This window comes from Hylobates moloch, unplaced genomic scaffold (assembly GCF_009828535.3).
Source record: "Hylobates moloch isolate HMO894 unplaced genomic scaffold, HMol_V3 SCAFFOLD_8, whole genome shotgun sequence".
In the NCBI taxonomy this organism is placed as follows: domain Eukaryota; kingdom Metazoa; phylum Chordata; class Mammalia; order Primates; family Hylobatidae; genus Hylobates; species Hylobates moloch.
Window position 1 is genome coordinate 52546849 of NW_026652283.1, and position 12456 is coordinate 52559304.

At 44.4% G+C, this 12456-nt stretch overlaps 2 protein-coding genes across 3 annotated transcripts in view; both read right to left on the reverse strand.

The window, feature by feature from the left end:
- TXNDC12 (thioredoxin domain containing 12) overlaps window positions 1-12456 on the reverse strand; it is a 36316-nt gene that overhangs the window by 10247 nt on the left and 13613 nt on the right. For both annotated transcript variants that reach the window (XM_058441864.1, XM_032160841.2), the window contains exon 2: window positions 10634-10694. In XM_058441864.1, the coding sequence (XP_058297847.1) occupies window positions 10634-10694 (61 nt within the window). The remainder of the gene's footprint in view (window positions 1-10633; window positions 10695-12456) is intronic.
- Window positions 360-3346, reverse strand: KTI12 (KTI12 chromatin associated homolog). Its single transcript, XM_032160837.2, has one exon. It carries the CDS (start codon window positions 2890-2892, stop codon window positions 1828-1830), a length of 1065 nt encoding a protein of 354 aa, XP_032016728.1. The 5' UTR covers window positions 2893-3346; the 3' UTR covers window positions 360-1827.

Sequence of the window (12456 nt, forward strand, 5' to 3'; positions counted from 1 at the left end):
TGTTAAAATTAATTGTAATTCACATTTCAGTGTAGTTTTATGAAAATACATTAATGCTTATTTGTTTACTTACCATCTATAAGTAGCAACAGCATTTGATGGTCCACAAAGCCTAAAAACATTTACCATTTGGCCCTTTACTGACTTTATTCTACAGTGATGGTTCAAATGTTAACTCCTCTATAAAACCTTTCCAAAACCACCTCACAACAGCTAGTTAGTCCTGTTCACCAGGTTTCCAAAGCATTTTGTCTTTTGTCATCATCCTCTGACCACTAGCCCATTTCAACCTATCTTTTTTTTTTTTTTTTTTTTTTTGAGATGGAGTCTCCTTCTGTCACCTAGGCTGGAGTGCAGTGGCACGATCTCGGCTCACTGCAACCTCTGCCTCCTGGGTTCAAGTAATTCTCCTGCCTCAGCCTCCTGAGTAGCTGGGATTACAGGCACGTGCTGCCATGCCCGGCTAATTTTTGTATTTTTAGTAGAGATGGGGTTTCACCATGTTGGTCAGGCTGGTCTTGAACACCTGACCTTGTGATCCACCTGCCTTGGCCTCCCGAAGTGCTGGGGTTACAGGCATGAGCCACCGCGCCCGGCCTAATTCTTTTACTTGTATTTCTCACCACATTATCTTTTTGTTTCTTTTTCGAGACCCAGTTTCACTGTTGCCCAGGCTGGAGCGCAGTGGTGTGATCACAGCTCACTGCAACCTCCACCTCCCAGGTTCAAGCGATTCTCGTGCCTCAGCCTCCAGAGTAGCTGGGATTACAGGCACACCATCGCGCCCAACTAATTTTTGTATTGTTAATAGAGACGGGGTTTTTACGTTGGCCAGGCTGGTCTCGAACTCCTGACTCGATTTTGGACTCCCAAAGTGCTAGGATTACAAGTATGAACCACCACACCCGGCTTCTCACCACATATCTCAAGAGCAAAAATAGTGTATCTATTTGGTCTTTGAAATTCACAGCCACTGTTAAAGTAGGTACCTACCATTTGTTCAATGAAATCCATGAAGAATGAAAGACAAGCTTACAATGATATTTGCCTTGAAATGCAGAATGAAGCAAAACAGTTACGGAAATTATCATAATATAATTACTGTAGAGTAGATCAAAACATCTACTCTCTCAGAACTATCAAAATACTACTTCACTTAAAGGCAGAACAATGACAAGTATACCTAAAATGTTACATGAAGTTACACAGGGAAGATTAAGTGAAAGAGATTCCAGTAGACTATTTTAAAAGATTTTATTAGAGGAAATAATCTAGTAGATAACTTTCTTACTTCCACAAAAACAAAGTTTCCCAAGGATACAAACCAATGGATTTATCTGTGAACTCAGTCCCAGAACAGAGACTAGCAAAAAGTCAGTACAGTACTCAAAAAATACTTTTGTGGTATGAAAAAAGGGCAGGTGCATATATAGAACTGTGCCATCTTCAGTTTCTGTTCACAATTGTTTTAAAACAATTCTCATCTGTCCAGTCTGCTCTCCCACGCCTCAGATGAGGGAAGCCAATGGTCAATGCTCTGTGATAGCCCAAGTAGGATCCAATCTAGGTAATCCCTGTCCACCTCAGCTCTGTCCACTGGAGGGATTTGCCAGGTTGCACCACAATAGTTCTCCATTCTCTTTAGTCTGAACTTATGCTGTAAACCCAAGGCCTGGCACAGGAGTATGCAGGAAAGTTTCAATCAGTCACAACAGCTCTAGTACAGTACTGCATCGATATGCTCTGGAGACCTGCAGCCTATTCTTCCCAGAGAAATAAAGTGGAGTGGAGATCAGAAGCCATGGCTTCCCCCTCTACCTCCTCTGGTTAGTGCAGGCTCTGGCTCAAATACTGAAGAAACATGTTGGCCAGTTGCGGCAAGTTCTCATTGTTGGGATGCATTTTAGTGTACGAAATAAACTGGCGACGAAGGCGACTCAGTTCTGCCATGGTCAAGGGCCGGGTAAACCGCAAGTGCTCTGTGGTACCAGGAAGCGTGAGCAAGTCCCCGGGGACAGCGCTCTTCTGCGCTTCCATCAGTCCGGCCAATACTTGACTCGTGACCTGGTCCAACTGGTGCAGAAAACTGCCGGAGGCGAGGGGCTGGGACTGCGTAGACTGATGGGGTGGTGGGGCCCGGTTCTCGAACAGAGCAGAGCGGATCCCCGCCAGGGGCAACGGCTCTTCTGGGCCCACCAAAGTGAATAAAGGCCGGTCCCAGCGATTCCGAGAATCGGGAGCCTCAAAGCGCAGCGTTAGGGCCTCCAGGAGTTCGGGAGAGTAAAAGGCACCGGACTCATGCTTTGCAGATTTCTCTGATTCCGGAGTCACAAGAGCTGGAGACTCCGCAGCCCCGGATTCTTCTCGCTCCAGTTCCTTGGGTACGTCGGCCTGGAAACTTCCATTTACTACAGAGTCCGCAGTATGCAACTCCCTGAGGACGCTGCTGCCCGCCGCCTGGGCTCTCCCGCCCTCCTCAGGGCGTGGCCGCCAACTCACACTGACGTTCCGGCCGGAGTTCTCGTTCGCGCCCGCCAACTGAGGTCCCGCGCTCGGGCCGCCGGGCCGTACGCAGTAGACCAGGCAGAGCGGGGTGCGCGCCGCCCGTGCCAGGCAGTAGAGCTCGTAACGGAAACCTTTGATGTAGTTAAGCGAGTCCAGGATGACTACGTCGTGGCGACTCAGGCGCCGTTCCACGGAGGCTCGCAAAGCGCCACGTAATGCCTTCTCACGGGCGGAATCGCCGTACACGCTTGGGTCCTCTGCGCCCAGGACAGCTGCGTCGTCCACCACGTACACCGCGCGGCCCTCGGCAGCCAGCGCCACGCGCAACTCTTCAGCACGCTGGCTCTTGCCGCTGTACGGCAGCCCGCAAAACACCACGAGCGGCATCCTCTCAGGGAGCGACCGTAGGCAACCGCGCTGCGTCAACTTCCGCGTTGTACGCGTCTCCGACGTAAGCCGGAAGTGCAAACTGCTCTTCCTGTCTCCCTTGACTTTTACAGACCCTCCTGTTTCTATGGAAACAGGAGTTCTACGCCAACTAGGCCCAGGTTCAGCTTTCTCAGAAAGGAGATACAGAGACTATAATGGCATCAGTTATTTATGCCAAATGTTTAGGCCTCAGGAGAATGTGATCTTCCTGCGGCCAAAGACTGCCCGTCCATTTTACTAGTAAGGCCTAAGGGGCATTAAATAGTGTACGCAATCAGCACTATATTTAGCATATAGAAAGCAATTGATAAATGCTGGTTCTCCTTCATTCCTCCTGTTAAACCTACTGGCTCTCAGTAAATGTTTATTCAATTACCATTTCAATCATTCAACATCTCCAAGGTTGAGAATTCAGAGATGAACATAAAACGCTTTCCCCACAAAAGATAAAAGGTCTGAATGGGAAGGATCAGGCGAATACAATCAGAGTAATAAATACTATAATGGATAGATGCAGGTGAGGTTATAAAAGAACAGAAGGGAAAAACAAACTACCCAGAGAAATCACTGAAGACTTTATGTAGAAATAGTCATTTGACTTAGAACTTGAAAGACAAATAGGAATTTTTCTCCTTAGTAGGGTTGCCAGATAAAATACAGGATGCCCAGTTACATTTGAACTTCGGATAAACACCAAAAACATTTTTAAGCTTAAGTGTGTCCCAAATATTGCATAGATATATTTAAAATTATTTGGTGCTTATCTAAACTTCAAATTTAACTGGGCATCTTTAATTTTTTATTATTATTTATTTTTTCTTTTTTAGAGATGAGGTGTATGTTGCTAAGGCTGGTCTCAAACTCCTGGGCTCAAGTAATTGTGCCACCTCTGCCTCCCAAAGTACTGGGAATACAGGTGTGTGAGCCAAGGTGCCTGGCCTGCATCTTTTATTTTACTTTATTATTATTATTTTTTGAGACGGAGTCTCGCTCTGTCACCTAGCCTGGACTACAGTGGTACAATCTCAGCTCCCTGCAACCTCCACCTCCTGGGTTCAAGCGATTCTCCTGTCTCAGCCTCCCAAATAGCTGGGACTACGCGTGTGCGCGACCGTATCTGGCTAATTTTTGTATTTTTAGTAGAGACAGGGTTTCAGTATGTTGGCCAGGCTGGTCTCAAACTCCTGACCCCAGGTGATCCACACGCCTCGGCTTCCCAAAGTGCTAGGGTTAAAGGCATGAGCCACCATGCCTGGCCATCTTTTATTTTTATTTGCTCAATCTGGCAACTCTATTATTGCAGAAGGTTTGAGACCCAGAGCCATGAAACTGTTGGATCTCTTGTATAAACAGCAAGCACTATAGGATGGTAGGTGCAGAAATGTGAGTGTGCCTGTGCATGTGTGTATATTGTAGATGCACATATACTGGGGTCTTTGTATCTCTCTTGTACAGTATAGTAAAAAACATTCAAGTCTTGGCTCCTCCACTTACTAGTGTTGTAACTACTGGCAAATTATATAACTTTGCTGTACTTCAATTTCCCCTTCTATAAAATAACAACAGTTATTTCACAGGTTTACCAATCTAGTACGTTGTTGTGAGGGTTAAATAAATGTAAACACAGGCCTGGCATGGTGGCTCACGCCTGTAATCCCAGCACTTTGGGAGGCAGAGGAGGGCAGATCACCTGAGGTCAGGAGCTTGAGACCAGCCTGGCCAACATGGTGAAACCCTGTCTCTACTAAAAATACTTTTTAAAAAATTAGCCGGGTGGGGTGGCATGTGCCTGTAATCCCACTACTGAGGAGGCTGAGGCAGGAGAATTGCTTGAACCCGGGATGTGGAGGTTGCAGTGAGCCTAGATCGCACCATTGCACTCCGGCCTGGGCAATAAGAGCGAAACTCTGTCTCAAAAAAATAAAAGTAAACACAGACCAGTGCTTAGCTTTCCCTCCCCTGCCCTGCCTTTTCCTCCTCCTTATGCACTGAATTGTCTGTGCATAAACTAAACCTACTTGAGACTTTATAGACTATTCAACTTGACTCTAGTAGGCAGTATGGTATACAGGTTTAAAGAACAGGCTCTGAAGCCAGAGTGCTTGGGTCTGCCACTTGCTAGCTGTGTGCTCTTGGGCAAGTTATTTTAGTAAACTTAGAAAAAACTGTGCCTTACTTTTTTCATCTCTAAAATTAAGATAACAATAACACCAATCTCAAAAAGTTGTTGTGAGAGTTAAATGAGTTGATTTGCATAATTTAATGCCTAATGCACAGCAGCACTTAGTACAGCTGACCCTTGAACAACCCCAGGATGAGGGGCACTGACCCCTGACACAAATCAGCATATAACTTTTGACTCCCTAAAACTTAACTACTAATAGCCTACTGTTGACTGGAAGCCTTACTAATAATATATTCAGTTAACACATATTTTGAATGTAATATTATATATTGTATTCTTACAATAAAGTAAACTAGAGAAAAGAAAATGTTATTAAGAAAATCTTTCCAGGAAGCAGGGGGGAAAAAAAGAAGAAAAAAATCATAAAGAAGCAAAAATATATTTAGTATTCATTAAGTGGAAATGGATACTCATAAAGGTCTTCATCCTTGTCTTCACACTGAGTAGGCTGAGGAGGAGGAGGAGGAAGAGGAGGGGTTGGTTTTGCTGTCTCAGGATGGCAGAGGCAGAAGAGGGTAGAAGGGGAGGCAGAACAGGCAGGCACACTTGGTGTAACTTTATGGAAATATATTATAATTTCTGTCTGACTTTGTTGCTTTTTCATTTCTCTAAAAATGTTTCTATACAATACCAATCCTTTTTCTTTGCTTTAGTTTCAGGGCACATATCTTAGAAGGGTCCGTGTTGTAAAATAAGTCAAAAGCAGCTCTAAATAATTAGAACCTTCTGCCAGATCTGTTTTCTGGCACTGCCTCTTCTACATGTTTTTCCTCATCATCTGGCACTCATCTCCATCAAGTTATCTTCTGTTCATTCCTCTGGTTTGGTGTCTATTAGCTCTTGAATTTATCCAAGATCATATCTTAAAACCCTTTACCCCTCACCTTTTTTTGCCATATCCACAATCTTTCATGATTTTGATTATCTGTCATAAACCCTGTGAAGTCTTGTATACATCTGGACACAGTTTTATCCAGCAGGAATTTATTGTTTTAGGCTTGATGGTCTTCACAGCTATTTCTATAACAACAATAGCATCTTCAATGGTATAATCCTCCTAAACTTTCATGATGTTCTCTCTATTCCAGTTATCTTCCATAGCTTTGACAATCTGTTTTCTATAGAGTACTGTGTGTAATGAGCCTTAAAGGTCCTTATCACCCCCTGATGTAGTAGCTGATTTAAATATTGCGTTTAGAGGCAAATAGACCACTTTTTTTTTTTTTTTTTTTTGAGACAGCGTTTCACTCTTGTTGCCCAGGCTGGAATGCAATGGCGTGATCTCGGCTCACTGCAACCTCCACCTCCCAGGTTGAAGCAATTCTCCTGCCTCAGCCTCCTGAGTAGCTGGGATTACAGGCATGCGCCACCATGCTCGGCGAATTTTGTATTTTTAGTAGAGACAGGGTTTCTCCATGTTGGTCAGGCTGGTCTGGAACTCCTGACCTCAGGTGATCCCCCCACCTCGGCCTCCCAAAGTGCTGGGATTACAGGTATGAGCCACTGGGCCTGGCCACAAATAGACTTTTTTATTTGCCTTTGGTGTTGAACTCATGGGGCTCTGGGTGGCCAGAGTACTGTCCAATATCAAAAGAACTTTAAAAGGCAGTCTCTTACTGGCAAGGTACTTCCTGACTTCAGGGACAAAGCATTGATGGAACCAATCCAGAAAAAGAGTTCTTGTTGTCTAAGCCTTCTTATTGCACAACCTAACACCTGGCAGCTGGTGTTTATCTTTGCTCTTCGAGGCTGGAGATTAACAGCTTTATAGACAAGGGCAGTTCTGATGACAAACCTGACTCAAACTCCTGGGCTCTGGTAATCGTCCCACCTCTACCTCCCAAAGTGCTGGGTTTTTTTGCACAAAACAGTAGAGTTAGCCTGTCTCTTTTTGCCTTCAATGTTGGTACTTGCTTCTCTTCCTATTTTTTTTTTCCTTTTTAAAAACTGAAATAGGGTCTTATTCTGTTGCCCAGGCTACAGTTCAGTGGTGCAGTCATGGCTAACTGCAGCCTCAATCTTCCAGGCTCAAGCAATCCTCCCACCTCAGACTCCTGAGTAGCAGGAACAACAGGTGTGTGCCACCACACCCAGCTAATTTTTGTATTTTTTGTAGAGACAGAGTTTCCCATGTTGCCCAGGTTGGTCTTCCTTATTATTAATGTCCTTTGTGGCTTTTTTTTCCCAGAGTAGGGTACCTTAATCTGCATTAAACACCTGTTCAGGCAGATATCCTTTCTCTTTAATGATTTTCTTAATGGTGTCTGAGAATTCATCTGCTGCCTCTTGGTCAGCATAAGCTGCTTCTCCTGTATCTTGTTTTTTTTTTTTTTTTTTTTTTTTTTTTTGAGACAGGGTCTCACTCTGTCACCCAGGCTGGAGTGCAGTGGCGGGATCTCGGCTCATGCAACCTCCGCCTCCCAGGCTCAAGCGATTCTCCTGCCTCAGCCTCCCAAGTAGCTGGGATTATAGGCATGGGCCACTACCACCTGGCTAGTTTTTGTATTTTTTGTAGAGACGGGGTTTCACCATGTTGGCCAGGCTGGTCATAAACTCTTGACCTCAAATGATCCACCCGCCTTGGACTGCCAAAGTGCTGGGATTACGGGCATCACTGCGCCCAGCCTATCTTGACATTTTTTAAGCCAAACCTCTTTCTAGAATCAGCAAACCATCATTTGTTGGCATTAAATACTCCAGCTTTAGATCCTTCACCTTCTTTTTGCTTTAAGTTGCCATATAATGACTTTGCTTTTTCTCAAATCATATTAGAGTCAATAGGTATGCCTTTTTATAGTACCCACATAAAAGCTACATATTATGCACATAAAAAGGCATTTGGCAAAAAGTGCAAGGTTTTTGCGCCTGTTGGCATAGCTACAGTGACAACTTCATGAATTTTCTTTTTTTTCTTTTTTACACAATTGGTCCTTACGCTGGATTTACCTTTTAAAAAAATTTTTTTTGTAGAAACAGGGTCTTACTTTGTTGCCCAGGCTGGTCTCAATCTACTGGGCTCAAGCAATCCTCCTGCCTCAGACTCTCAAAATGCATTCATCTGGCCAGGCCAGAGCAAGACACCATCTCAAAAAAAAAAAAAAGAAAAAAAAGAAAAAGGGTTCATTTATCTCGAAACGACAAGCAACTACCTCTGTAGACCTCAGTCTACAGTACATATCAAGCAATTCAATTTTTTCTTGTAATGTCATGAGCATTCTCTGCTTCTTGGGAACACTTCCAGCATCACCAATGGCACCTTGTATGGGTTTCATGGTATTTTCTAGGTTTATGATATTATACTAAATACCAGGAAAAATATGCAAGAGTTGTAAGAGATTACTTTTTTTTTTTTTGAGACCAAGTCTCGCTCTGTCTCCCAGGCTGGAGTGCAGTGGCATGATCTTGGCTTACTGCAACTCCATCTCCCAGGTTCAAGCGATTCTCCTGCCTCAGCCTCCCGAGTAGCTGGGATTACAGGCATGTGCCCACCACGCCCAGCTAAGTTTTTTGTATTTTTAGTAGAGACAGGGTTTCACCATGTTGGCCAGGCTGGTGTCGAACTCCTAACCTCAAGTGATCCACCCACCTCGGCCTCCTAAAGTGCTGGAATTACAGGTGTGAGCCACTGCGCCCATCTGAGAAACTATGTTATACTGTGATATGCGATACACTGGAGAGACGTACTGCTCACTGAAGATTAATGTTGCACGGCATTTTAAGTGGATACTCACAATACTTGAGTTCACCTCCATAGCAACAGGAGGTGGCCACAAAATTATTTCAGTCATGTTATATACTACAGTTAATTTTTATGCAGTTATGATTTAATATGGCATCTTTACATTTGTTTACATTTCTCCCTTCTGCAAATGGCACCATGTGTGGTCTATAGGTGTTTGTGTGCAGTAGTTTTTTATTTATTTTTATTTTTATTTTTTATTTTTGTTTTTTAAGACAGAGTCTCGCTCTGTCTCCCAGACTGGAGTGCAGTGGTGCAATCTAGCTCACTGCAACCTCCACCTCCCGAGTTCAAGTGATTCTCCTGCCTCAGCCTCCCCTGGTAGCTGAGACTACAGGCGCGCACCACCATGCCCAGGTAATTTTTGTATTTTTAGTAGAGACGGGGTTTTACCATGTTGGCCACAGTGGTCTTGAACACCCGCCTCAGCCTCCCAAAGTGCTGAGATTACAGGCGTGAGCCATCATGCCTGGCCAGAAGCTTTTTAGACAGGGTCTTAACTCTGTTTCCAGGCTGCAGTGCAGTGGCATGGTCTTACCTCACTGCAGCCTCAAACTCCCAGGCTCAATTGATCCTCCAACCTCAGCCCCCTCAAGTAACTGGTATTTTTTGTTGAGAAGGGGTTTCACCATGTTGCCCAGATTGGTCTCAAACTCCTGGGCTCAAGTGATCTGCCCGCCTCAACCTACCAAAGTGCTAAGATTACAGGCATGAGCCACCGCACCCAGCCAGTGTGCAGAAGTTTTGATAAATTTTAACTTGTAGATTTCTATATGTTTTATGGTAGTAAATGATAATATAGACTAATACCTACATATATTTTATACACTTGTAACATACCATTTTCTTAAGTTTTTTGATGTTTCTAGGCTATGCCGTTCATCTGCAAGTTTTTTCAAACTGCTTGAAATCTCCAAAACATTTTCCAATACATTTATTACTGAAAAAAATCCACATATAAGTGGACCTGTGCAGTTCAAACCCATGTTGTTTGGCTGGGCGTGGTGGCTCACATCTGTAATCCCAGCACTTTGGGAGGCCGAGGCAGGCAGATCACCTGAGGTTGGGAGCTCAAGACCAGCCTGGCCAACATGGTGAAACCCCGTCTCTACTAAAAACAACAAAAATTAGCCGGGCATGGTGACACATGCCTGTAATCTCAGCTACGTGGGAGGCTGAGGCTTGACAAGAATCACTTGAACCTGGGAGGTGGAGGTTGCAATGAACGAAGATCGCACCACTGCACTCCAGCCTGGGTAACAGAGCAAGACTCTGTCTCAAAAAAGAAAAAAAAGGCTGGGCACGGTGGCTCACACCTGTAATCCCAGCACTTTGGGAGGCCGAGGCGGGCGGATCACGAGGTCAGGAGATCGAGACCATCCTGGCTAACATGGTGAAACCCCGTCTCTGCTAAAAATACAAAAAAATTAGCCGGGCGTGGTGGCGGGCGCCTGTAGTCCCAGCTACTCAGGAGGCTGAGGCAGGAGAATGGCGTGAACCCGGGAGGTGGAGCTTGCAGTGAGCTGAGATCGCACCACTGCACTCCAGCCTGGGCGACAGAGCGAGACTCCATCTCAAAAAAAAAAAAAAAGAAAAAAACCCATGTTGTTCAAGGCTCAACTACAAATGTTAGCCAATATTATTGCTGTTGTTGTAATTAGGCAACTATTCAGTTCTTGCTCTGCCTTGGTATAGCCCTTCACCCGAAATTAACGTTAAGTTGATAGCTGAAAAGTGTTTTACCACCATAAATGACCTAAAACCATGTCTTGTACCTGGCAGCTGCTTCTTTCTTCCCATCTTCCAGTGTCCTCCAATGAATATGATCTCCAAAACCTGGAAGGAAAGAACTTTATAAGCATTCACACAATGAACAAAGGGCACACTCCCAAGAAGGAAGTGTGCATGTTCACAAGATACCCACTAAGAAGGTTTTCTTCTGTCAAGAGCTTGGTGTTCAAGTCCCAGCTCCACCACCTTCTAGGTGTATGGGACCATACCTCAAGCCTCAGTTTTCATACCTGCAAAATGGAGACACCACCACCTAATTCACAGTTTCAAAGGAGGCTAAATTAAAAAATGACGTTAAATGCTTTGTAAACTATCACGGAATATGCTAATAATACTATAAGAATGAATGAGAATTTCCCACAGAGTAAACATAAAGCAGGTCATAACAAATCATAACCAATTGAAGGTGATTCAGCAACACAGCTTTAGATTCAGAAAGACCTAGGTCCATGACTCCACTTCCTATTACATGTGTGAATTTTTGTGAGTGAAATAAGCTCTCCAAGTCCCAATTTCTTTCTTATTTTCCTCCTTCATCTGTAAAAGCAAGACAATAAGACCTACCTCCAAGTGTTAGTATAAGGATTAAATGAAGTAAGTATTTAAAGCTATTGTTATTATTATTCCCACAATTCACCCAGAGTAATCTTTCTATTTTATTTTTTGAAACTCTTGAACATGTTTTGTAGGATAGCACAGAATGGTCTTTCTAAATCATGTTACTCCAGGAAAAAAACAAAAACAAAAACAAAAAAACTTTCAAAGGCTTTCCAATGCCCTAAAGATAAAGGTCCAACTCTTGCAGTAGGGTTTACAAAGCCTTTCAGAATATGGCACCTGCCCACCTCTCCAGCCTCACTTTCCACATTTTTCCTAAAATCTTATATACACACCCTATACTTTCACTTTTTTTTTTGTTTTGTTTTTGAGATAGAGTCTCTCTGTCACCCAAGCTAGAATGCAGTGGTATGATCTTGGCTCACTGCAACCTCCACCTCCCAGGTTCAAGCGATTCTTGTGCCTCAGCCTCCTGAGTAGCTGGAATTACAGGCGCCTGCCACCACGCCTGGCTAATTTTTTTCTTTTCTTTTGGAGACGGAGTTTTGCTCCTGTTGCCCAGGCTGGAGTGCAATGGCGCGATCTCGGCTCACTGCAACCTCCACCTCCTGGGTTCAAGCGATTCTCCTGCCTCAGTCTCCCAAGTAGCTGGGATTACAGGCATGCACCACCAAGCCTGGCTAATTCTGTACTTTTTGTAAAGACAGGGTTTCTCCATATTGGTCAGGCTGGTCTTGAACTCCCGACCTCAGGTGATTTGCCCACCTCAGCCTCCCAAACTGCTGGGATTACAGGCGTGAGCCACTGTGCCCGGACTGTAATTTTTGTATTTTTAGTAGAGACAGGGTTTCGCCATGTTGGCCAGGCTGGTCTCGAACTCCTGAGCTCAGGTGATCTGCCAGCCTCCTCAGCCTTCCAAAGTGCCGGGATTACAGGCATGAGCCACCGCACCCAACCCTTTCACTTCTTTAAATGAGAGTAGCACGCACTCTCTCCCCTCCAGGCTTTCACAATTACTACTACCTGTGCAATTCCTTCTGTCCCTCACCTCCAACTCATTCTTCAGGTATAAGCCTAGAGGGCATTTCTTCTGGTATATCTTCCTGGACTCCCAAAGCACCCTATTCTTACCCCATCACAGCACTCCCCAGGCTGACTTGTAAATGTTTATGTGTCCATCTCTGGACCATATCTTTCTTATTCCTCTCTGTTTCCTTAGCATTTAGCAGTACACATGGCCACAGTAAGT